At 47.8% G+C, this 27,010-nt stretch overlaps 1 protein-coding gene across 1 annotated transcript in view; it reads right to left on the bottom strand.

Annotated features, from left to right (window-relative positions):
- Positions 1-5,383: 5,383 nt before the first annotated feature.
- Positions 5,384-27,010, bottom strand: part of LOC116470234 (disco-interacting protein 2 homolog C-like) — a 57,224-nt gene continuing 35,597 nt past the window's right edge. The window contains exons 6-10 of the mRNA XM_058435371.1: positions 19,454-19,511; positions 17,395-17,469; positions 14,134-14,308; positions 12,214-12,337; positions 5,384-8,782 (exon numbers count right to left, since the gene is read on the bottom strand). Coding sequence (XP_058291354.1) covers positions 8,530-8,782; positions 12,214-12,337; positions 14,134-14,308; positions 17,395-17,469; positions 19,454-19,511 — 685 coding nt within the window. The 3' untranslated portion in view covers positions 5,384-8,529. The remainder of the gene's footprint in view (positions 8,783-12,213; positions 12,338-14,133; positions 14,309-17,394; positions 17,470-19,453; positions 19,512-27,010) is intronic.

A 27,010-nucleotide genomic window follows, 5' to 3' on the forward strand; every position in this document is an offset into this window, starting at 1 on the left:
AATAAACGTTTAAACAGAGGAAGCATCAGTGTGGTCATCATATTTCGGTTAGATCCATTTAAAGAACACTGTATCTGTATATGGGGAAAAACAAGAACTTCACTGTCATCTACTCTTATCCCTCATCTTAGAGACAGAAAAGGATAATACATGATCTGCACTTTGTGGCTGAGCCAAGACACTGGTGTGACTGGAGGGGGTGGGCACCTCCCTCCTGCCTCAGAGCTGCCAGACTTGGGGAGCTGTGGGATCCTTAGCACAAATATTTGTGTTCAAATATTTGCTGGCTGAAGAAATGAATGAGGCAGAATTTGAAAAATTAAACTCCTTTGAGGGCTGTCTCCAGCTGTCATTTATTTCTGTAGGACTGACAGGCTAAGAATAGCCTTTATACTTTTAAATGGCAGAAAAAAGATCAATAGAATACTTCACGATGGGAAAATCATTGGAAATTCAATTGCTATCTCCCAAAAAAGCCCCATGGGACTAGAGCCACAGTACTTATTGGAGGGCTACCTATGGCTGCATTTGTGCTACTGCTCAGAATCGAATAATTGAGGTAGAAACCATATGGCCCACAAAGCCTAAAATACTTTCTAGCTGGCCCTTTACAGAAAAAGTTGGCTTTCCCTGTCTTATAAGGTTAGCAGGGAGCTGGAGTTGACACCAAGCATGGCCAGCATGCCTGTTACCTTCTGGGGCAACTGCCCATTAGTGGCTAATGGGTTAATCTTAACCCACAGAATCCCTAAAACCCATTAATGTCACCCAAGCCCATCTTTGCAGCCCAATTCTACTCTGGGAAACACAGAGCTGGTGGCTGATATGGGCAGCAGAGTGTCACCTGTCTTTGGTTTATGAGCCCCCCAAAATGATCATCTAGCTCATGACAACCTGAAGCAGCCCAGGAAATGCCTGCAACATGCCCACTAGCAGCTGGGAAGCCCTCTGTGAGGATGAGAGCGTTTTACATTAAGAATCCCGTTTGTTTTGCAGCAGAGACTACTCAGGCCACACATGTGGCCTCTCAGTTCTTTGAGCCATTTGAAGTTCCCTATCCTTGCTGGGAGGCTGAGTTCTCCGTGGAAACCTGATCCGATAGTGAGAGGCCTGAGGAGCAGACCCTGTGGAAACCCCTTTTTACACCTGACCAAAGCAGCCGGTCGTGGGCCAGTGATGCAACAAGGTCAACCGGTGCATTCTGGCCCCTCAGAAAAGCAGCCCCCGGGAAGGTCAGGAGGAGGCTGCTGACTCCAGCTTCCCCTGCAGCTGCCCCAAGCACGCCCAGAAGCCCTGCAGCTTTGGGTTCACCAGGTCCCACCAGGTCCCACCATGTCCCATGATGCTGCATTTCTTACGAGCTCCTGGAGGATGCAGATGGTCCTGGTCAGAGGCCGCATTCTGAGTATCAGGAGCCGTGGGGCAACGCTTCTGCGATTGAGGAAGGGGCATTTCTGGGGTGGACAGAAGAAAGGTCTTTGGCTGAGCTGGAACATCCACCTCCATCAGTGTTTTCTGGCAACTGTACTATCCACCATCTTCCTTTCCCACAGCTGACCATGGCTTTGGAAAATGCTCTGAGACTTTCTTTTCAGAGGAGTTGACTCCCAACTCCACACTTAGGGGAAGTCAAGCCTACTTCTCAGAATTCAGAGAAGGCATAAAAAAGAATTCATTTCTAAAGACCCTTTAGAAGTAACTTCAGGTCTGACAGCGGCCAGCTAATCTCTGGTCGCCTTCCAGGAATCTTCTGACTGCAAAAAAGGCGTTTACTACCTGACTATAAACCTAATTACAGATAGAAAAACATAGTCATTTAAATCGAATATAAGCATCTGGCCTCTGCCCATCATAATGCAGTAACACAAAAAATCTATTTTCAAAAGGAAACTAAATATTATTGACCAAAACATGAATGGGGAGACCTCAGGGTGATACAGCTCTTGCCTGGATGGAATTTGTAATCAAGAGGATGAGACAGGATTGTAACTTGTGCCAATGTGAAAGGGTTTGCTCAGGTATCATTGACTTTGCTTAAATGCATGGGTAATTTCCAAAGTTCTTTGGAGCTGAATTCCACAATTTAATTTAGTGCAGGTCCTGGTGAGCCCACCTTGACTTATCTCACAGTACGATGTCACAACGCTGGGCAAGAGAGGCCAGGGTCAACAGCCCAGGAGCGGCTGGGTCCTTACCAGGCTCCCAGGCATGCTTCATGGTGGCCCTGGGCCAGGAGGAACAGCACCTTTGCCTGGTCCATGAGTATCTGGGTCAAACTCTCCTGTGGACACAGACGGCCATGGCAATGGGCATTCCCAGGAAAAGGGCAGCAGCTGGAATCCTCGGGTGGAGAAGGCAGTCGTCCTTGCTCAGTCAACTCTCATCCGGCTCCCTCCTCCTCAGCTTCAGGGTGAACCTCTCCTAAGCTGTGTCTTTGGTATCTGATGGGCATTAGGTGCTGGTGAAAAAGCTGGAGGGTCCTTTGGGATATTATAGAAGCCCAATCTAGCCTTCTATTCAATATGTAGGCACTCTCGCCCCTGAAGTTCTACGTTTCCAGATTTCTGAAAACATGGGAAAGCATATGTGTGATGTCTGAGGTCTCCCTCAGCCTCTGGTGTAGGGTTAGGAGGGCTCTACAGGGTGGCAGCTCCGGTGTCCCGGTGGGGCCTGAGGTTGGTCCCTTCCCTTCCCAGCTCCCATCCATGGTTTAGCCCAATCCCTTCCGTCCCCAAGAGTCCTGCACATGGATGCTCCATGCAGAACCTCTGCTCCACTCCCAGGAAATGGGATCTGCACAGTTGGGGCTGAATAGCTGTCTGTTAAAGAACAGACCTATGAAACGAGCATTCTGGCATCATTTCCTGCAGAAGCACATTTTTAAATAGCTCAGATTCTTGTCCCAGTACAGGAGCCTAGGTGTTGCTGGGGTTCCTGGGATGAAAAGGTCCCTAAAGGCAGGGTTCTCCTGCAGTTGAGCTCAGAGCAGAAACACCCGGATGCACTATCGTGGGGGTTATCTGTTCTTTGAGGCCAGGCTTGTGGCTCAGGATATTTCATACATTCTAGAAAAAATTAGGACCCCTTTTCCTCCACTCTGTTCTATCCCAGACCTGCAGCAGCTGAAGAGTGGCCAGGCCCATCCCTGGACATCCATTTGGACCTGGCTACTTCTGCACCTCCTGAAAAAGGGATAGCTCCCTGGGGCCTCCTGGGAGGGGCATATGCACCTCCAGGTGCTTCTCACACACTCTCCTGGAATAGGGCTATAAAGTATGTTTTCTGCCCAACTATACTGTGTCACCAAACTTTCTAAGCTTCTCAACCTTTCTGCCTCCTGCACCCTCTCTCCCCTGGTAGGGCTTCTAAGAAACACACCTGGGATCCTCATCTGAGTGAGGCCAGCTGGTTTGTAGAAGTCATTTGCTAGAAGTCTTTGTAGTAGGTGTAGTTAAAAAACCCAGGCCGGGCGCGGTGGCTCATGCCTGTAATCCCAGCACTTTGGGAGGCCGAGGTGTGCGGATCACGAGGTTGAGAGATCAAGACTAACCTGGTGAAACCCCGTCTCTACTAAAAATACAAAAATTAGCTGGGTATGGTAGCGGGCACCTGTAGTCCCAGCTACTCAGGAGGCTGAGGCAGAAAGGTCACTTGAACCCGGGAGGCGGAGGTTGCAGTGAGCCGAGATCGCGCCACTGCATTCCAGCCAGGCAACAGAGCAAGAGTCTGTCTCAAAAAAATAAAATAAGAAATAAAAAACTCAAGTCTCAGAGGCAGTGACAGAAGCCCTTTCTATTTCTACCTATTTCTGCCTTGAATGCCAGTTCTAAATGGGGCTGAACTTGCTACTGCGCCATAGAGCTCAGGCACAAACTCACTGTGCCCACGGAAGTCCGAGTCCCGTCTGGAGATGGGGTAAAGACAGGTGTGCGACCTGGGGAGTGCAGAGCAGAAACAGCACTGGACCCCTAGAGCAAGCTGGGCAGGCCCGCATTCCCAACACCCCACGATGCCTTCATCGCAGAATGACGAGCCACGTTAGCAGTGGGGCCAACCCGCATCACTTGCTAAGGTATCAGCTTGGTCTTGCCCAGTTATTTTGTTGATAGAATTAACAAAACAGACCAACAAACAGCAAGAGCTACAACTGAGAGTATGCACTAACTTGAGCTGCATGTGCTTGCAGTATGTTCTGCCAGAGGGACATGGCAATGACACCAGCCAACGTTCTCATTCTACAAAGAAAAGCCAGGGATTACAGGAGAGGTCCTATAGGATCCCAGCATGGCTTTCTGGAATCTGGTAGAAAGAAATGTTTAGTATGTCAGTAGGGATCAGGAATTGCAAGTTCTACTGAGACAACACAGTCAGAGCTGAGCATCACAGCAAATGCGGCAGTTAGGAAATGACCCCTTTTGCTAAGCTGTCTCTCCACAGAAGCAGTGTGACTGCTTCTGTCCAGGTGGACAGACCATTGTGAGTGCACTGAGATGTTTCATGGAGGATTCACAAGAAAACGAGGACTGGCGAGCCAACAAAACTGCTCTTGGTTGCATCCTAAGAACCCAGCCTTGTGCGAGGGGCCATGGAGAACGCAGAACACTTCTCAGTAGCAAATCCTACACTCACCCACCGGCGCTGGAACGCATGCGTGCACGGCCCAAAGAAGGCCCCATGGGAGCAGTTCTCCTGGTTACCTGGTTTGTACTTGACCGGTCATGGTGAGGGCTGCCATCTGAGAAGCGGGAGCCTGCAGAGAAGCATCTCTCCCTCGCTATCTTCTGCTTCATCCGATGCAGCCCTGCAGGTCTCACACCAGCCGTTCACTTTCACACACCCAAAGCCTCATTCTCAGTCAGCATGGGATTGTCCTGAAGGAAAGTTTGGGGTCAGGGGAGGCAAGTGAAATTTGAACACAAAGGCACTCAGATCACACTTGGTGCTCTGTGTGAAGATTTTAGTTCCACTGATTTTTTTTTTTTTTTTTGTATTTTTAGTAGAGACGGGGTTTCACTGTGTCAGCCAGGATGGTCTCCACCTCCTGACCTCATGATCCGCCTGCCTCAGCCTCCCAAAGTGATGGGATTAGAGGCGTGAGCCACGGTGCCCGGCCCTAGTTCCATTGATTTTCTTGTGAATAAACATTTATCTTCATGGAACCACTAATCTGAAGGCCAGTTGATCTGCTACTGCTTCCCCAAAGACAAAGCCATAAGAATTCCCAGATCTTGGGCAAAAGATGCAGCTTTTGGTGGTCAAATGGATAAAGACAATTTGGGGTGGAATAGTCAAGTGCTCTACTTCCTGACACGCAAAGGTTCCCTACGACAGCTGATAGAAAGCATTTGCACACAGGACTCACGTTGTTTGTCCCCGAATTACCAATAATCTGTACACTTGCAGCAAAATGTGAACAAATATATTTAGATATATTTAAAAGAATTTAAAAAAACATTTCACAAAACATTTGTTGCCATAGGAATTATTTTTAGCAATAAATGCCCACATCAAAATTTAAACATTGTTCAAAGTATGATTATCTGTACTAAGTAATGCAACAAATTATGTAAACAGAGTCAGATACATTTCCCTGTAGGAGTCACTTCCTTCCTGGGATTAAAGCTGTCCCAGACATCTTTCCAGGGGACCAATTAAGAAACTGCTATTTTCAGAGCAACAAAAATAAAAGCTTTTATTTGTTCATTTGAATATAAAACAGGCGTTATCACAGATGTACAAAGCGTACTGGTGGTTTAACATACAAGAAGGTTGCTGTCCTTTGCACATAAAAATTTTGTTTGAAACTGTGACTGGTTGAGTACATGAATTTCTCTAACCAGTCACCACACTCTGAAATAACGCTGCTAACATTCAACTGATAAAAGGGACCATCTCCCTTGGGTAAAGTGTCAAGCAGGATTAAATATATATAATAAACAAGCACCATGAGGAATCTGCTCCTGTTTGATTAGGTCTGTGTTTATATGTTCACTGTGTACCCTCTTTTTGTGCAAGTTGATTACACGGTTTTGTCTGACTTCAAAAGCACAAGGTCACAAGACAAACATTTTTTACATTCTCATGAATGATTTATCTACAGTACAATTTCGAATACAGAATGACCCTTCTTTATTGCTGAAACTGGTGGTACTAAGTGTCTCCTTTCCTGTTTCTTGCACAACCAAATTTCGATCTCAGTCCACCAACTCTTTTGAGCCTAAACTCTAACATCAGAGTTGACAGGATGCAGAAGAGGCTGCTGCTAACTGCCCTCACAACTGCACTGCAGCGTCCACACTCCTTGAACGTAGAGTTGATTTGGTGACAGTTAAAATTATGTTTGAAGTGACATCCAAATCTGTTTTGCTTCCTGACTTCAGCTGTACCTCAAAGCTGTCCTGCACACTGCAGCTAATGTTTCATAGTCAGTGTCTGGCCTGAAGCCCCAAACCTACTTCCCTTTCAACAAGGTGGGTGGGTGTAGGAAAATGTCTTTTTTTTTCCCTTATGTGTGGTGGTTCCCCCCTTAGGAAGCAGAGACTAGGAATGTGTATCTGAAGCATGTGGAGAAATATTCACACACAGCAATGAGGTCAAACAATATTTCAAGAATCAAATGGTTTGTGGAGATGGAAGGATGTACCATATATGCACACAAATTTTTTTAAATGTGCTTTTTTTTTTTTTTTTTTTTTTTACAACAATCAGCCTTGGATCTCAGAAGTCAAACAAAACTCTTTTAGCAAAAGGCTTACTGCTGACTGCATATAGCAAAGGCAGACAAAGACGCTGCCCACAACATAATGAAAGATCGTCTAGATTTTGCCCAGCATCAATCTTTGTCATGCGTATCTAGCACCGAGAGCCACTGCAGGGTCACATGGGGCAGTTACAGAACACATCTTTCTCGGAGTGCAGATGCTCCTTCCTGGTTGGACACCGTGGGCCAATTCAATTTAGAAGTGCACAGGTGAGCTCTGAGAAGGTGTGGCCAGGAGCTGCCAGGGCAGAAACTGGGGCGCACTTGTCCACAGGCGGCAAACGACGCAGCTGGAGGACTTCTTGCTTCAGCCGGAGTTCTGGCATGAACCCCCGGGGAACTGTGCTCACTGAGCGAGGGAGCCCCAGAGGCTCACACAGAGCTGGCTGGGTCTTAAGACGAGGGGACGATCACCGATGTGAGTTCCGGACACTTTGTCCACTCCACATTGGCCATCAGAGGGGGAATCAATGCAACCCAGTGCAAATGACCACAGAATCGCATTCCTTTTCGTAGCAAGGACCAAAAAAAGATGACATTAACAAAAATGATGAAAAACATTGTGCAATGAATTCTTGCAGCTAAGAAAACAGTGCTATTTGCCAACCTAAAGCCCCTCAGTATCATCAGCACACGCTGGCATAAACACATTCACTGTTGTCCCACAGCAAAGAAAAAAATAGTGCACACTGAGCTTTGAATTCTTTCACCATCCTTGAGATGGCAATAATTTCACTTGCTGGTCTCTGGTTCTAGAAGAAACTTTTAGACAGGGCTCTTGCGGTCTGTGACTGCTGGCAACAGCAGAGTGTATGTGAGTACGGGGGGGCACACCATGCAAGTGACAAGTTCTGCATCTTAAACTTTAAAATCTCCTTTGTTCATTAGTGAATTTATATTTCATATATATATATTTGTTGTGATACTATCCACGCAAGATAATACAACACTTTTTTATATTAGCAAACATTACAAGACTTTAATATTCTTGAATGTTTTTCTCTTTTATAGTTCTAAAGAGATCAAAATAAATTAAACGTTTTGTACATAATTACATATTGAGGAAGTTAACTTATTTTATCTTTTTAGTTTAGTACAAAGATATTTGCAAGATAATTGCCGAAATACACCTTATTTATAATTTCTTCTCATTCTATACTAACTTCGAAGGCCATATATCAGCCTTTGTTTCTTCAGCACATTTCTGACAAAGAAAGCTGCTATTATCTAATTGGAAGGTGCTATTTGGAAGGTTTTCTCGTACCTCAAACTTTCCTAAAAGGATGAGATCTAGCAATGGCTTAAATTAGTAACAGATCCATGTCATTAAGATTTCATGACACATTAAAACAGAGAAAACAATTCTTTGTCACACTACATAAATTGTTTAAAAGAACCCATCTGGAGGGCAGGATTTTTTTTTAATTGCTATTTCGGCTTAACAAAATACCACATTTACGAAGAAAGCACTTATTATCCAATAATTAAAAAAGAAAGAAAAGAAAAGAAAGTTTTTGAAATGGGCTTTTCCAACGAACTGAAGGCAGTAATCCAAAGTCCTTCTGAGCAAAATTCAGTGGGAAATTCACATTTCACCCCCATGCCAATCGTGGCTGCTGTGAGAAGTCCTCTCTTCCTCCTCTTCCTCCTCCACTCTCACCACAAATGGCTGCATTCTGGTGAGTGTTGCCCTGTGTCTGCACGCTTCAGTGGACACGGAGAACAATGTCTACATCTCTAGAAAAGTCCATGGAAGCCAAGAGACGAGACTACATGTTGTAGGCCACATAGATGGGGTCTAGCTGGTCTGCCAAAAACCCATCTCGCAGGTGCATGCGCTGCTTCTCCCCACGGGAGTTGATGGGGATGACGCCAATGTCCACCACGACCACCACTCCGACGATCAGGTAGTGCTCCTCCAGGACCACGTTGGTCACCAAGGGAACCAGGTCCAAGGCTTCTTGTTCCGACCCATCCAGCTCAACCACAACCACCAACAAATTTGTCCAGGTAAACACCGCACTAAAAGACAGAAAAGAAAGCCATCGTTATATGTTTATTAATGCTTTACTTAACAGCCGTGGTTTCTTTTCAAGTTCCACTTGGCTCTCTCTGACCTGCCCGAGCACTCCCGACAGTCTCCTCCGGCCTCTCCATGTCCTCGGTCTGCCGCCCACTAATCGTTCCACACACAGACTTCCTGGCGACAGCACCTGTCGGTGTTTCCTACCAACCTTCTCTCTCGGTGGCTTCTGCGAGTGTTTCACCATCTTCCTAAGTTCCCATTTCTAGCACAGGGTCACTCCACCCGGCCAGCGGAGTCTGTGTTCCAGTGCTGCCTCTTTGCTGCTGCCTGGAGGACCAATGCCCTCACTGCAGAGCGCAGCATGCCATCAGCCCCTACCCTCAAGGCAGCCCTGTGCCTCCTGCTTCCAGACCCCAGCTCTGCCGCTGAGGGCCACGCGTGCGGAGGCCTAGGGCATGGTGGCCTACTCCTCTCTGTCTGTTCGCCTGAGTCCAGCTCTGCCGCTGAGGGCCGTGCGTGCGGAGGCTGAGGGCATGGTGGCCTACTCCTCTGTCTGTGCGGTGCGCCAGAGTGGGGGTGTGTTTCCCAGTCCTGGGGCTTGGGCTCAGCATGGAACCTGGTCAGCCTGTGTTAGGGAGGTGAATGCTGGCGGAAGCTCCAGAAGGGCTGGATATGGGGGTTTGTCCTGGCGTGCCTGTGCCATTGCAAGGATGGGGACACACCTGGGCTGGCCCTTGGGTCCGGAGGATAAGAAACACATGAAGAGCCAGCAGTCCCGTGCCCAGCCGAGCTGCTTGTCCCAGCTGAGCCAGCCCCTCAAATGCAGATGTGGGGATGTCGTAACAACTCTGTCTAAAGCACTGAGCATGGGCTGGCTGCCATACAGCCGTGGCTAACCCATGTGCAGGGAAAAGTCTTCTAGAATATGGAAGATTCACTCAGAAATGTTTTATTTGGGATCGAGTCATCTTTCAGCAGGATGGGCACCAGAGTATTTAGTCTGCCCAACTGGCGGAAGCAAAAATCCGGTGCTTTACATTTTAAAGGATATAGGTCTGGCTTTTGGAACTAGCTGTTTAAGGACCCTGATATTCACAGAGCCTGGTACTTGAGGTCTGCTTGGCTGAGGAGGCCAGAAGGTTCCCGGGCACAGTGGGCTGGAGACCAGGCTCTAGGGCTGCTCGTATCTGCTCTCACGCACCGGACAAACACGTTCTATCCCAGCTTGAGGCAGGAGATATTTTGGGAAGCTCACTATTGTTCTAAGTGTGAGAGTAAGTCAATTAGGGACAAAACGCATATTTTATTCAGTATGGCCAACCTATGTTAAATTGAAAGGGAAAATTGGAGAATTTTCCTGGCAATTCTCAACAGTTCTCCTGGATTTTGCTTTGTGACGGCCGCATGCCTACGGAGCATGCTAAGAGCTGTTTCCCAGAAGACGTGCTGGTGCTTAATTCCTGTCATACTGCTCCTGGTGACGTTAAAATGTTGCTCTACGTGGCCCATGTGGGCCCACACTGTGAATCTGTGATATCACAGACGTAGACATCTCAGGCACATCTGGTATGCTTTTATTACGGCATTTGAAATGTACGGAATGGTCCTCGAGTATCCCAATCAGCTTGGCTCTCCGGAGGAACAGGGCTGGCCGAGGCTGTGCTTGCTCTGCTATCTCTTCTGGACTGCCAGGGACCTACAGGCGGTACCAGTGACTCTCAGAGCTTTTACAGGAGCTGTGCACGCTACTTAACGCTGAGAACAACGGATGAGAAATGAGAAAGTTTGTTTGGCTTGAATTTGGCAACATGGAGAGTCCCATTCCACAACGCTGGGTGCCACAGCCGCATTTCTCAGCATGGAGCAGCCGACGGCGGCCGGAAGGGGCAGTGCAGGGAGGCCGGGAGAGGGAAGGTGGAGCAAAGCAGTTTGTACCTGGATCATCTCAAACATTCAAAAGTCCACCCAAAGGACACCGTGTGGGCAAGAGGCACGTGAGCCCCTGACCAGGTGAGGGACAGACCCAGTTCGGGGTCCACATGGCGGGTAACAGCAGCGACATTTATTACAGAATAAGGCCCAGCACCACGGTCTAGAAGCCCACAGAGGGTACAGCGAGGCCCTCAATGCACACCTTTTAGCGGGAAACCAGACAGAAAATGCTTGAGGGAGGTCACACGAGCCAATTAAAATTGTTTTCTTAAAAATACAAAAACGGAAGGCTGTTAACTGATATTCGTAGCTATTTAGATGGAAAATAAGGTAGGCCCTGTCCGAGTTTCTGGGCCAAAGTCTTCCTAGAGTTTCTGTCTTCTCTCTATACTCAAGGAGAGAACTGTCAAGGAAATCAACAATCTGAGGGATTTTGAGAGTAGGGGCTTAGCCAATTTGAACCACGGGAACACTGACAGGTAGGCAAACTTGATCTCGTAAATTCCGCCAAGTCCTCAATGTTCAAATTCAGCAAATGGCAGTAAGTACCAGCCTTTATTGCACCTCACCTAGCTAAGAGGAAGGAACAATCTCAGAACCCATTCTCTCAACCCAGAAAAGCTGTTCATGAGAGTGCAGAATGTACCTCCCTCAGGGTTTCTGACCTGAGACTGAGACCAGTTTCACCAGGTGCCCCTCAGTTAGCACCCTGTCTGTTATCAAGGGAATGAACAAGTCTAAAGCCAATGATGTTGAGCCACTTTTCATCCTAACTGCAAACATAAAGGCACTGAACCAGCCTGTAAAACTCCCCAGCCCTGGCCAACTTAACTCACGGCACTCCAGCACCCAATGCACTCCCCTACACCTCAGAAGAACCTGCTGCTCAATCTCCGGCAGCACCATTGACATACTCAGCACTTCACAACAGATTAAATGGGCCAGAGGGAAAGACAAAGTCCCAGCCTCAGAGTCCTCACCTGGGCCCAGGGCAGAGTCTGCCCCCAGCCAGCAGGTACGATGCACACACCTTGTCACTGCCGACCTTAACTCAAGCAATTCCTCCTTTGGAAGTCTCTTCTGGGGTCTGGACAAACGCTGCCTCTCCTTCTCACCTAAAGTTTTCCCACGTCTCATGTTACTTCTGGTTCCCAAGTCAATAGTCATAAAAGTATTTTCTGTACCTACATATGTGTGAGGCTTGTTTTCTTCCTATATAAAACCAAACAATTTGGCTTCCTGGAAAACGCCGTCAAGTAGTTTTTATGGCAATAGAAGCCTATCGTTTTCAGGTAATATATGGTACATTAATTCTACGTGTGGAGTGTTCTTTTGTTGTTTTAACCCCAAAAGATAAAGGTTTATAGTCAAATGTTGAATTGCACCCCCTTCCCTACCTTAGCAAAACTCTCCTCCACCGCTGTGCTCTCCACATTCTCAATGCTTCACAAATTCTGCTTCGGATTTGGGTACAAGCTGCAAGCTCACGACTTACCATTCTGTAACGCTTTTATGGGCTCTGATGACCGAGGTCTCAATGTCGATCGGGTGGTACCGCATGCCCCGCAGCTCCATGGCTTCGTCCAGTGCCCCTACCACGTACAGGGCATCATGGCGCTCTGTGGAGGAATGAAAGCCTGTGTGAGCTTCCCCGTAATGCCGCTCAAGCCGTTTTCCTTCTTTTCTTAAAAAAAGATTAAAAACTACCCCCAAGTGAGACAGGGATGCAAAGGAAGGCGCTCACGGATCCAGGGACAGTTTGTTTCCTTCTGCCAGGGAGCTCCTTGGCAAGTGCCCGGCTTGTGTGTCAGTGCCCCACGGGCTGGCTGCAAAGCCGCCATGCGCCCTCTACACTTGTGCTTTGCGAGAAGACCTTTCCTGGCTCAGCTTCGATACACAGTCAACTGCCTGATCACACGTTCATCGGGAGCAACTGAGGGGCGAAGTTGGCAGCCAGTGGTCTGAGTTCCGTGGACCCATCGGCTGAGGCCTCGTCTGTCCAAAGGTCACACAGGATACAGCACAGCCACAGTCAGACCAGCTCCCTGACTCTATCCCACACATGCTTCTCTGCACTATTAATTCTGTGTATAAGTGGGAAAAGAAGCATAGCTCCTGTTCTTGTTCATGAAGATTTCCTTAGCTCATAGAGCCGTGAAATTTATTTCTATCCTTCTTGCAAACCTCAGAATAATGACAACAAGTGGTCAGGTCCTATCTTTCCTTAATAAGGAAATATGTCCTAAATTTTTATAAGGTAGTAAGCATATTAGGGAAAATTTGAAAGGCATGATTGACATATAAAATACTATCAGAGGTAAGAACTTTCTAATTTAAACCAGACAAAGAAAGATGGAGATACTGACTCGGTCTCTGCCCCTACAGCAGCTTTGCCTCTTCTCCTGTGGCAGGGACACGTCCTTCAGGGTATCCCTGCTCCCAGGACTCAGCGGGACGTGGCTTTCCTGGCCTTTCTCTAGGATTAAAATTGCCACCAGCTTCTGCAGCCTCCAGGAACCTCAGACCTCAAACTAGTCTATAATTTCCCACAATGCCAATGTCATGCCAGGATATTTCTGTATGATCCTAAATGTAGCCCACTGGGCCAGGCCATCGTAGGCATGTTACAGAGGTATGTGAGGAAGCCTTATGATGTCTAGAAACTCATCTCCTGGGGTTTCGGTGAGTCAAGATCTCATCAGGAACCTCAACTGCGATTGTTGTGAAACAGCCAAGTCCTGCCTCTGTTTTTAGCAGAACTAAGGAGGTGAGAAAGGATTCCGGAATAAGCAAGGAATTAACCACGCGAGTGTACTTCTACCCCGCTCTCCTCTGATGGGGCAAAGGCGATGCTGTCCACCTGGCCGCTCCACACCAGGCCCCAGCATCAGCAGCACCAGGCCCTGCACTCTGATGAACCCATGGGCAGAGACGGCCGGCCACCAGGGCCCCAGAGCCCCACGGCCTCCTCTTCCCAGACAGGGGCAGACCCAGTCCTGGGAGCAGCAGCATGCACATTCCTGCAGCCACTGGGACAGCTTCTGTCTCAGATGGACCCCGTGGGAGCAGGCAGCCTTCAGGCTTGCTGAGGAGACTCTGTGGGCTGAGAGTCTGGGCACTTTGCTGTGGGCGACGCTGCAGCCCGTGCTCAGCAGCCGCGCCTCTCCCCGGTTTTCAGTCAGCACTTGGTTCTCAGGACAGGACAGGGTATGTGATGCACAGCTCAGCTTGTTGGACACATTTGCATTTTGCCTTCCTCTTGCTCTTAAACTCAGCTCTTTTCACACTGGGTTGCAGCTAGCACACGTGTCCTCCTGGGTTTGGCTGCTGTAAACCTTGGGAAAGGCTTCTGTATCTAGGGGAGCCTAACCTCTCTGCCCATCTGTGTGGGGGGCCAGCCAGCCTGGACTCTCACCTCCATTTGCATCTGTGAGCTCAGTTCTCCGCAGGAACCCCAAGTAGCCTGTGCGTGCCCAGATGGTCTGGGTGTCTCCAAAACTTAGTCTTGAGTTGAAGTGATCTGACTGGAGGGATTCGTCTCCGTAAATAGTAAAATAACCGCTGGCATTGTGGGCACTGTGAACCCAAATCTGCAAACGGAGGGAAATGTCACTGTGGACACCATTATTTTATCTCCAGGGAAATGAGGCTACAACTACTTTGACAATTCAATAAATTATATTCAGTGACGGTAAAAGTTTCCTTGGACTGAATAACCAAGATGATGTTAATCTCATCTGGGTTTCTGGAGAGACACACAGAAGATACTGAAATAAAGGCAGTCTACCAAGTTTGTGGCCAAGCAACCAGCCAAGCCATCCCCCTACGGGGAACTGTATTAAAGCAGATTAGTTGAAGATTTAACAACTAGCTTTTAAAAATATACACATCAAATGAACAAAGTCATACTAGATTCCTTATACTTTAACAAATGACTGTTTCTAAAGAGCAAGAACAATGCTGAAAAGCTTTGAGATTTCTTTTCTCATTTCATCTGGTTAGCTAATACTTTTGGACACATATTGCAATAAAACAACACACAAAAAAACAAAACCTAAGGGAGGAAGGCACATAACACCAAAAAGCGGAAACAAAAATGCCTGATGTCTCACATTTGGGGAAGTAGGCAAGCAAAGACTGATACGGTGAGTCAAAGCGATAGCCACGTGGATTACGCAGAACCATGGACAGGGCTGGATAAAAGCAAAACCAGTGAAGTTCCACAGATGCCCACACAGCAAGCGTCAGGAGAGGCAGGGCCTTGTAGACTCTGGAGTGTTTGCTGTGGAGACATTCTGGGCTTGGCTGTTTCCATTATTTTACTGACAATGAAAAGTGGTCAAGTTCCAGGAAGTCAGAAACTGGTTTGGTACTGCACCCACGTCCCCAGAGCAGTGCCTCACATACAGCAGGCACTCACTGCCTGCCAAACAAATGAAAAAGTGAAACTGAGAGAGACAGTGCACCATCGGATCAGGGAAATGACAGCTGTCCTCTGTTCCCTAACACAAAGAAAATTCTCATTAAGGCAAATGAATATTACTGAGTCATAAAAAAGGAGGAAATCCTGCCATTTGCAACAGCACGGATGAACCTGGAAGACGTTATGCTGAGTGAGAAGCCAGAACAGAGAAGGACAAATACTGCACCACCTCACTCATGTGGAATCTAAAAAGCTGAATTCACAGAAGCGGAGGGTAAACAGTGGTTACCAGGGGCTTCAGAGTGGCAAGGGGGAGATGATGTGCAAAGGTGCAAACCTTCAGTTAGAGGGCGAACAGGTTCTGGGGAGAAAATGTAGTGTGGTGACTACAGTTAATAATACTATATCATTTAATTGAAATTTGATAACAGAATAGATCCTAACTGTTCTCATCACACACACACAAAATGTGAGGTGATGGATAATAGAACTCGGTCATGGTAGCTGTTTCATAATATGTATATGTATCAAAGCATCACAGTGCATTCCTTAATCCGCCAGGCGCGGTGGCTCACGCTTGTAATCTCAGCACTTTGGGAGGCCGAGGCGGGCGGATCACGAGGTCAGGAGATCGAGACCACGGTGAAACCCCGTCTCTACTAAATATACAAAAAATTAGCCAGGCGTGGTGGTGGGCGCCTGTAGTCCCAGCTACTCGGAGAGGCTGAGGCAGGAGAATGGCGTGAACCCGGGAGGTGGAGCTTGCAGTGAGCCGAGGTTGCGCCACTGCACTCCAGCCTGGGCGACAGAGCGAGACTTTGTCTCAAAAAAAAAAAAAAAAAAAACTTTCTCAATTAACCTCATAAAGCAGAAAAAAACACACATTCTTAATAAGAAAGTCACCCTGGAAATCTCGCCAGTTCTGGCCACCCTCAGAGGAAAGAGAATTCTGACCTTGGCCCAGCATACGTCTGGGGCAGCACCTGTGACGACCCCCTCCAGTTGCCGGAGAAGCAGGCTCTGCTTCCAGCTTTGCTTCTAGGAACGCATTTAAAGGAAACTCCTAAGTGAGAGCTGCGCAGAATTTTATCTTCGCAGTTCTCATCTTTCACATGATTGAGACAGGTCAAGTGAGGGGCCAAAAAAAAAAAACAAAAAAACAAGGCCCAAGAAGCAAAGCAAGGTGGGACGTGGGAACTGGTGAGGACTTGCTCACTGGTCAGGTGTTCACCCACGTACGTGTAGAAACGTGTTCTTGCATGTGCCGGGGATGCGGCCAGGGCTGAGGAGGGCGGCTAGTGCTGTGTATAAGAAGATGCCAGTTCTTAGCACGTCTCCCACATGTGCTGCTGGGAGCCATTCAGGAAGGGGGGCGCCTAATGAGACAGGACAGGTGATAAGGGGAGTGAGGGTGTCCTTGGCTGGACACAGGGCTTTGTCCAATGGCACGGCAGGCCCGGGGTAACCAGAGGGAGGGCACGTGTGCTGCCACCGTGGGAGGAGGCTGGCTCTAGACACACTCTTCTCCAGTGCCCTCTGCTTCCTCGTAGAAGCAGCAAGCTCACTGCCAGAGAGAAGAATGGGGCAGAAGGAGGATGCAGGAGACACACGGCCTCTCAGACTGGGGACGCCCAGCAATGCCAGGGCCTGCTTGAGATGAGGCGTCAAGAGTGGAGAGCAAGGCCATCAGCTCCACGAGGCATCTTTCTCTAGCTGCCTCCCACCAGCAGCGCACGCGGAGGGGCACGGTGGCAGGGAGTTAAGAACCAGCCAGGGTGGGCTCATCCTGAATACAATGAGGCAAAGGTGTCAAGTTCCACTGTTTGCCTTCTGATCTGAAATAATGGCTACCGTGTCCTGATGCTGTTGTTTGCACATTACTCCCTGTGGAGGTCTCTCCGTTCTCCTGGTGAAGCACTTCTCAGTATAAAAGCAGGAATGTGGAAAGCAAACTCAAGAGCTAAGAAATAAAGAAACGCAGTCCATACACATTATGTGTTTAAATCTTTTCGGAATTATTTGAGGAGAATCTATTATACTTCCCTAAGGAAGTGCCATTTTGTAATTTTGAGCTTTCATGGACTCATTTGAACCATAAAGCTTACCTCACGCTATTCCCAGGCAGTCATAACTCACTCAACTCAAACCGGTGTGTGGCAGATCGAGGGCATGTGAGCAGTTTTCACGGTGTCAAGGCAAGCCAAGGATATATAACCGAAAAGTCACCTGGATCTCGGAGGACACCCAACTCACCTCTCCAAGGTGTGAGTCCCCCAGCGGTCCTTTTGTTTCTGGGTTGGCAATTATAATCCGAACCCCTGGAAGTATCTATTTGGGAGAGGAAAAGTCTTTTGTCAATGGCAGGAATACAGGGAGAGACTACACACGAGCCAACCTCGATCTTGTCTTTATGCCATTTTCTTTCAAGACTGTTTAGAAAGCAATTAAATCAAAACTATATGCCACATAGTTATGACCCATTATACAACCACAGCCTCACAATCGCATTCTCACTGTAATTGCTACAATATTGTATGCTGCTATGGTGACCTTAAAATTAAACATTTTGATTGTCAGTCATACCTCAATAAAGCTAAAAGAAATCTATTGAAAATCATGAAAATAATGTTTGAACAAAAACATGGTAAATGATATAATGTTTAACACAGCCTGACTTTGCAAAATGGGAATTTTCAGTTGTTTCAATGAAGTTATTTAAGATATTTACATAGATTCAATATTACATCTCACATCATGGCACACGCATGGATGGGGGTGATGCTTGCAGTAATCGCTAAAGGGAGAGGGGAGTCACAGAGTGACATTTTCAGGGGTAAGCATGGACTCGAAGATAACCCAAAATGCTTTTGGCAAAACGATATAGTAGGCAGCTGCTTTGGTGGTGCCAGAAGGGAAAGATTGTATGTCAACTGCTAGTGAAGTCTGTGGGTTTTCGTTAGAACGTCCGTGTGGATCTCCAGCTCATCTCCACCAAATTTTCAACTCGAGACACTGGGGAACTTTTTCCTGCAGGTAAACATCTTTCACTGTAATGGATGTCAGTACTAAGCATTTCCTTTTTTTTCTGAGACAGGGTCTAGCTCTGTCACCCAGGCTGGAGTAGCATGATCACAGCTTACTGTAGCCTTAAGCAACCCTCCAGCCTCAGCCCCACAACGTGCTGGGATTACAGGCATGAGACACTGGCTCTGGCCAGAATTTCCTTCTCAAAGTTTAGCTTAGAAATATCTCACATTCCACTGATACCACTTATATAAGGAATCAAAAGTTTATTCTGGAAATCCTGAATATAGCCTGTCTCAGATCAACTCATCTAACATTTATGATTGATATAAAGGCAAAACATTTTATGGTAAAAACACAGAACATCTTGGAACAGTCACACTGTTAAATCTCACTTAAGTCTGAAGTGAGATTTCAGGGCTCTGGTTTCTGCTGCTGACTATGGTCCGCCAGACTGTTAGGATGGACGGTGAACACATGCCTACTGTTGGAACCAACTCTGTAAAGAATTCTAACTTGCAGCCATGCAGGCAATTTTATAATAGAAGCAACATGAGATGCTTTTAGAATTATGTCAATGGAGAAGGAATCTGACAACTGGGGCCAAAACGGAAAAAAAAAAAAAAAAAAGTCTTCATTTAGGTGTTTAAATATGTTTCTTGCCCTTTAGTTCTAGTTAAAAAACAAACAAAGAACACATCCACTGTGGCAGAAACTACTAGTTGTCTCTTGATAACCATTCTTTTCTACTTTCATAGTAATAGATACCCTGATTTTTAGGTAGGCCTTTAGATATTCAGAATTGGTATCTCAATAGTTCCCAACCTTTAGCTAGGTGTGGCCATGTGACCACATTCTGATCAATGGAATTTCAGTGTAGGACAGCTTGGGAACCTTCTCTATGGTCTGCATGCTTTGTTCTCTTCTTTTTCTGTTTCTCCTCCTGCTGGCTGGAATGTGGAAATGATGGCTGGAGCAGAAGCAGCTGCTTCAGCTCCTGAGGTGCCCCTGGGAATTGGGCTCCAATGCACAGAACGAGGCTGAAGGCACCAGGGCCTGTGCTGGCTTCATGGAGGAGGAGATGCCTATTTCCTAACTTTTACCTGAGGAAAAAAGTCTAACTTGTTTAAAACACTGTTATTTTGAGTTTCTATACTCACTGACATGTTACTTTCAAGAAAGCTTTTTGGAAAAAACATTCTAAAAAATACATTTCTTAAAACTTCAAAGCCCATACGCTCAGAAGCAAACGGATACAGAAACGCATGCTTCTTCCTATAATACTTACCTTTCCCGATTCCATCAGGGGCAGGCTATGAGGGGATCCTCTTTCCACTAAGCGGACTCTGCAAACAGAAAGAGAAAATATTCCTAGATGTGTTTTCTGTCCAGTTTTCCCCTTTACCAATTCACATGAGGTCACGAGCCCGGCAGCTGTCCGGGAAAGTTGATTCTGAGCATCATCCGATGGCAGAGACAGAAGCTGCAGAAAGAGCAGCCCAGCAGCAGAGGAAACTGAACCCGAAGTGAGGGCCACAGAGGAGGCAGATGAAGCCACATCTCTCAAACCTGCAAAATAACTGGAAAAATGACTCTGAGCTGAAAGTAACCATGAGTCCACTTAGCATTTTCAGAAAAGGAAAAGAACACGATTACAGTTTCCTTGAAAGAGCTGCGGGTCACCTACGACCGTGTCGCCTGGTCCTCAAGCACCGACGACTGTCCTGCAGGTGGAAGGCAGGGCCAGATGTGCAGCGGCTGAGAGCCCTCCCAAGACGGCGTGTGCACCGAAGGCAGGGCCAGGTGTACAGCGGCTGAGAGCCCTCCCAAAATAGCACGTGCATTGCGGCCACAGGAGCAGAGAGAATTGCCAGGCCCTGGCGGCAAAGGTACTCAGAAAAGAAACTCTTTTACTTCAAAGAATACGTAATGATAATTTAATCTTAAGCACTGCCAAGGACATTGCAGTGGGCCACAACCAGAGCTTCACTAACGGTCCTCCCAGGCGCATTATTTCTTTATTTTGAGGCCTTCACTACTGGTTTTGCATTTTTACCAGGTGCCTAGTGGACCATGACGCTCTTCATTCACCTAAGGGGCAATTCTTATTTAAACAAAATAAAGCAAAGGAGAAAGTGCTTGAAGGCTTGAAGACAGCGAATCACAGGAGGACATGCCTTCCACCTGGGGACAGGCTGCGGGCAGGGGGCCTGTGGGCTCCTGAGACACCCTTCCTACCATCCCCCACTGATGTGTTGTTTGTTTTTTTTTAAAGAGACATGGTCTCACTCTGTCACTCAAGCTGGAGTACAGCGGCACAATCATGGCTCATGGCAGCCTTGACCGCCTGGCCTCAAGCAATCCTCCCACCTCCGCCTCCTGAGTTGCTGGGGCTACAGGTGTGTACTACCACATCTGGCTAACTTTTACGTTTTTGTAGTGAGGAGATCTCACTATGTTGCTCAGGCTGGTCTCAAGCTCCTGGTCTCAGGTGATCCTCCTGTCTCAGCCTCCGAAAGCGCCGAGATTACAGGCGTAGCCACCATGCCCAGCCCTCACTGAGATTTGAAACACACCAGGGACCCACTCTTAGGCACTCGACACGGCAGTCTTCCTCTGTAACTGACAGATGTACCAAAGAAGGAGGATGAAGCGTAGGGAAGGGGCAGGAGGTACCAAGAAAGAAGGCTGAGTGTCGCAGGGCCCTGAGGGACCAGTCCACCACAGCCCTCTACATGGCATGAGGAAGGCCACGGAGGGTGCGCACCCCTCTGGGCATGGGGGTGTTCCTGCCCCCACAGGGGGAGGCACCCAGCAGTGTGGAAGGTGGCACCGGCCTGGCGTCCTCCATGTGCCAGACATGTGGTGTCAATAAACCAGGGAGCAGCACGAAGGGCTTGACAGGGCCTTGACCGGTTGCACGGCTCCTGCCAGACCTAGGGCTGTCTGCAGCCAGGGGCACCATCTCCTTTGGCTGTTCAGTGACTGAGGCCGCAGGACAATTCCTCCCACCCAGCCTGGTGTGCCTTCTCCGGTTGCTGCAGACAGAAGCAGCCTGTGCCGGGGAGGATCATCTGTGGCAGAAACAGGGAAGGCTGGCAGCACTTTCTCTTCTGCAGGAGAATGGAGAAGAGACGCTGGGGAGGGCGTCTGTGGTGCATCAGCAGGAGTCTGATGAGGGAGAAGGACTTACTGGAGCCATTTCAGATCAGATGATAACCATTAACTCTGTGGTGTCTATCTTAAAGGGAAACCTTGATGCCAACAGGTGATGAGGGCTGCCAAACAGCTCACACGATTCAAGCTCTTATGGAACACGCCGATAGGCTTGATGATGCTAACCTCCAAAAATGCCTTACTGGCTGTTTTAACACAGAACTGCAAGAAACTAAAGAACTTTTAGGAGCCAGGTAGCATTATGCTAATTCAGGACTTGCCATGAGAATACCTAGAATTTGTGGTGCAACACAAACGTGCTCTCCTCTGGACACTGACCACGGAGAAGCTCACAGCCAGAGGCAGCACCCACATACTTGGGATGTTGGCAGGACGTGGCCATGCCAGGACAATGATGCTGACTCCTTCCTCCGTGCCAGGAGGCCCGCAGATGCGCCCTGATCTGAGCGGCCAAGTGGAGTCAAAAGCCGGCGAACCGTGGGTTCATCTGCCACAGATGAAGACAGCAGTAGAGAAGCCAGTCCACGCTGGCCGGGGCAGTGGTGAGAAAGGCGCACCTGGAGATGGCGAGGAGAGGGAAAGAACGAGAGGGGGGTCAGATGCCCCCACCTCAGCATCCTACAAAGGCCAGGTGACCAGCCAGGGAGTGAAACTCAGCCAAAACTGAGGGCTGTTTGGGACACACCATCTCCATTTCTGCACCCAATCCTCAGTCATCTCTACTTTAGGACGTTCGGGATCCTGTCGCTGGCCGGAGTCAGATGCACCCGGCAGCTCTGGGAGCTGTTGCTACAGGGATGACTTCAGACAGGGTAAGGGGGTCACTCAGGAAACAAGGCTCTGGAGTTATAAAAGTGATGGGCAAATGCCCCAGGGCTCCGCCAGGCAGGGCCCAGGCTGTGCAGCATTCCCAGATCTTCCTTATCTCCATCCCTGTGGGTTTTTGCCTTGGCCTGTGCCCAGCCCCTAAGGGGGCACGGAGGAAAACAAGACAGGTGAGGCTCCGGGCAGGTGTGTGCTGGCCAGCGCCTCACCCTCCGGCCATATGTCCTTCACTCTCTCCAGCCTCTGCCCCCATATTGACCCTCAGCCTCAGGAAGCGAAGCAAGGCAGAATCTCAGCTGAGAACCTTGTCTGAAGTGTTGAAAACATGGAAGATCATCAAGAATTTCCTCTCTGGTTCATGTGAAAAAGGTGTGTTTTGTATGAAAACAGACACAGGGTGCTAAATCACTCAGGTCGGCGCTGGATGAAAAAGCTAAATATCCTGCTAGCAAGTGCCACACAGGAATTCCTTCTTCTACACCAAGGGGAACAATATCCACACAGCCAAGAGAGGAAAAAAGCTACCCCTTATCTAAGGGCAGAAGAGATGTCTTCCTAAAGAACTAGGAGATATATTTGTAACATACACATCAGAGGGCTGATTCCCTCCATGTGCAAAGAACTCATAGAAATGAAACCAGGTGATCTTGGCTGTTCTCAAAAGTAGTGTTCTCCACAGTTACAGAGTGGGCTGAGTTAAGACCCGGGTCAAACTGTGCCGCTCGGTGCCGACTTTCTCAAACTGGGAATCATATGCAGACATCACCAGGTTTGGGCAAATTAAATGAGCTATGAATCTGAAGTGCTTGTGGTGTGTGAGTTATAAGTAGCTGTGGTTATTAACACTTGTCGGTTAGAACCAGGTTGTAAGGTTAGAACCAAGGCGTTGCCTGGCACACGAGAGGTGGGCCGCCAGAGGGAGATGCAGAGGTCTGTGGACTCCGGGAGCCAGCGTGGAGCAGGAGGACTCCATGAGGGAGGGAGGAATACAGGCTCAGCCAGGCTGGCCCTCTCCTGCGGGAAGTGGGACTGAGCCACCAAAAGGACCAAGTGATGCTGTAGGAAGACTCTCATCTTGCAAGAGCCATCGTGCCGAGGCCGGCGTCCAGCAGAGCTCACCTTCTGTGAGAGCACCTGCCACTCAGGTCATGCTGCGAAGTCAGCTTTAGACAACTCAGGGCTGAGGAAACCTGTCAGCTCCAGATCCGGAACTTTGTGCCACTTTTGTTGCTGCCTCCAACGTGCATTACTGCTGCCCAAATTGGCTCCACGAACCATTACTGCTGACACCCTTCCCTAGGTGAAAGTCGGTTTCAAACAGTGCACCTACTTTCACATCAAGGTTACAATTTAACTGTGTGTCTGAATAAACTCTTCCAGCCTGGCCTCTGTCTCACCCCTTATTTCTTCTCGACTCCAGTATAAATCTTGGACTTGCGGGGAATAAACTATCTTTTCATCCTACGCTGTCAAGTGGACTTGAAGTTCAGACTTTTGCTAGAAAAGCAGAGATAGAGAGTTGACAGGAGGGAACTTGCCACTAGCCTCTAACTTGCCCTGTCCTTGAACTGCCCTCAAATGGACTCAAACTTAGCAACCTGTTTTGCTAGAAGCGACGCCTCGGAAGGCTGAAGCCCTGACGGCGCCATGCAGCTGAGCGGGGAACAAATGCATGGCTGTCACAAGAGGTCTGTGAGGTCTTCATTCTTCATTCGTGCCTCCTGGCATCACATGCCTGGCCTCCTGGGAACGGGTGGAAGGTGCTGCTGAGATAACTACATTTTTCATCATTTGTCTAAGGAGAGCCATGGTTGAACTTCTCACTAATCCTTCCCCACAAAGCTACAGAAGGAACTTTCTTCCTCCATCTGAGATTCTCACCCAGGGGCAAGGAGCCTTGTCTGAGCCATGCAAAGGGGGATGAGCACACCTGCCCTCTGCCCAGGACCACCATCCCCTGGCAGACCCGCTGGCTGGCAGAGCACCCATCAGCACCCCAGCTCTGGAGACGTCATAACAACCAAGAAACAAATAGCATTCTCTACCGCAACAGAAGTGCGCCGGCATATGGCAGCACTGCCCCCGCCAGAAAGACGACTGCTTCAGACCAGTGCAGCCAGAGCCCCTGACCAATGCCCTGGGGTGGGGCACCTGATGCAGATGTCAGCAGAGCACCCACTGGGAGCCCACCCTGCCCACCCACACCACTGCTCAGCACTGGCCTGGTCACTCATGACCTGAAGGGTCCAGCATCCTCTGCACCTTCAATCTCAAAAACCGGCGTGACAGACCAGATGCAGACGGAGCTAGTGCTGTCCTCAGTGCCAACTCTGTGGCATTTCAAGGGGAGCAAACAGGACACAGGGTAACCCGGACATGGAAAGCTGAGCTGCGGCACAGCCACGCTCACCGTTTGAGGATGGCATTTATCAATGTGCCACTGAAAAAACAACCAAAACTTTCACTTAATATTTTAAACTAAACCTTCTTCCAAAATTAATTTGAAGCATTTAAAATACCCAATATAATAAGACCATCTGAATAATAAGCTTTTAAAAATCCCCAAGGATAGAGGGGAAATTAAATATTCAAAAACTTTGGGTTAATTAACAGAGATGCTGTGACTGAGTCTAGTCTGCAGCTTCCTGGCCGCTAAGGTACACAGAGGATGAGGCAAGTGTTACTGTCAAGTTGGGATTTTAATATCTTGCCATTTCCTTTGCAACCAGTGAAGCACATAAGAGCATTAAAATCACAAGGAACAACAACAGTGCTTAAAAATAACAGGCATCATGTTCACACACCCAAAACCACAAACAAAACCAAAAACAAATGCACTATTATTTCTACAGGAGGTCCTCCCGGGACTCAAGCCCTAACAAAAGCTAGATGACCACATGAGACGGCCCACAGTGGCCACCACAAAAGGCTAAGGTCAAGCAGATCTGGATCAGGGAAGTCCAGAAACAGATACCAATCACCCTAAAAATGAGCAACGAGAGAAAACAGAGGAATGTTTTCATCTAACCTAACCGCACTGCACAAATGAAGTACCAAAGCATACTTTGTGTACTTTTTTCATTTATAAAATTATAAACGTAACCCCCTCCAATCCAAACTCTTCTGTCCATCCTTTTCTTTTCTCTCCCTCGGGTGGAAGAGAGCTCTGTGTTTTCTTCTCATAAAAGACACCATTTGGAGGTGTGGATTGAGCTGACCTTGCAGCCCAAACTGCTCTCTTCCATCTTCTTCCAAGGCCAGACGGGTTCCAAGTTCAGAAGTGCTCGATTTCGGAATGCTAATCCTGAGCACAGACCCCTGCTACCGAAGACCCTAATCACATGCATCAGTATGCTGGGTGCATCAATATGCTGGGTGCAGTGGCTCACGCATGTAACCTTAGCACTTTGGGAGGCTGAGGCTGAGGCAGGAGGATCACTTGAGCCCAGGAGTTTGAGACCAGCCTAGGCAATGTGGCGAGACCCCGTCTCTACAAAAAATGCAAAAATGAGCAAGGTGTGGTGGTGTGCACCTGTAGTCCCAACTACTTGGGAGGCTGAGGTGGGAGGATCGATTGAGTTTGTGAGGCAGAGTTCACAGTGAGCTGTGATCATGCCACTGCACTCCGGCCTGGGTGACAGAGTGATACCCCATCTAAAAAAAAAAAAAAAAAAAAAGGAAAAAGAAAAAAAAAATGCATCATCATTTCTGTTGCAAGGAGTGGGATAAATTGTTTATCACTTTATGTCCATTCATAAGGTTTTCATGACATTCATTTGCATCGAATTAAAAAAAAACTTTTTATTTTTGGGAACTCCTTGATTTTTAAAAAAATACTTACTGAATAAGACCTCAAAAGCACAGGCCACAAAAGCAAAAATAAGCAAATTGGATTATACATAACTTAAAAGCTTCTGCACAGCAAAGGAAACAAAGTGAAAAAACAACCTACAGAATAAAAGAATACATTTGCAAACTACTCACCAGACAGGGGATTAATATTCAGGCTATATAAGGAACTCAAACATCTCAAATAGCACACACACACAAAAAAAGCCAAAAAACAAACAAAAAAACTGATTAAAAAATGGGCAAATGGGCCAGGCGCGGTGGCTCACGCTTGTAATCCCAGCACATTGGGAGGCCGAGGCGGGCGGATCACAAGGTCAGGAGATCGAGACCACGGAGAAACCCCGTCTCTACTAAAAATACAAAAAATTAGCTGGGCGTGGTGGCGGGCGCCTGTAGTCCCAGCTACTCGGAGAGGCTGAGGCAGGAGAATGGCGTGAACCCAGGAGGCGGAGCTTGCAGTGAGCCGAGATTGCGCCACTGCACTCCAGCCTGGGCGACAGAGCGAGACACCATCTCAAAAAAAAAAAAAAAAAAAAAAAAAAAAAAAAAAAAAAAAAAAAAATGGGCAAATGATCCAAACACACATTTCTCAAAAAACATAAATGGCCAGAAAATACATGAAAAATGCTCAACATCACAAATCATCAGAGAAGTGGAAGTCTTTTTTTTTTTTTTTTTTTTTTTTTTAAGTGAAAGCAAGTTTATTAGGAAAGTAAAGAAATAAAAGAACGGCTACTCCGCAGGCAGAGCAGCAGCAAGGACCGCTCAGCCACTTACAATTATTGTTACTAGGGAGGTAGAAGTCAAAACCACAATGAGGTATCGTCTCACTCCAGTTAAGATGGCTATTATCAAAACGACAAAAAACATCAAATGCTGGTGAGGACACAGAGAGAGGGGGACTCTTATAACACTGTTGGTAGGAATGTAAACTAATACAGCCACTATGGAGAGCAGTATGAAGGCTCCTTAAAACACACATACCCTTGGG

Source organism: Hylobates moloch, unplaced genomic scaffold (genome assembly GCF_009828535.3).
Source record: "Hylobates moloch isolate HMO894 unplaced genomic scaffold, HMol_V3 SCAFFOLD_2, whole genome shotgun sequence".
Lineage (NCBI taxonomy): Eukaryota > Metazoa > Chordata > Mammalia > Primates > Hylobatidae > Hylobates > Hylobates moloch.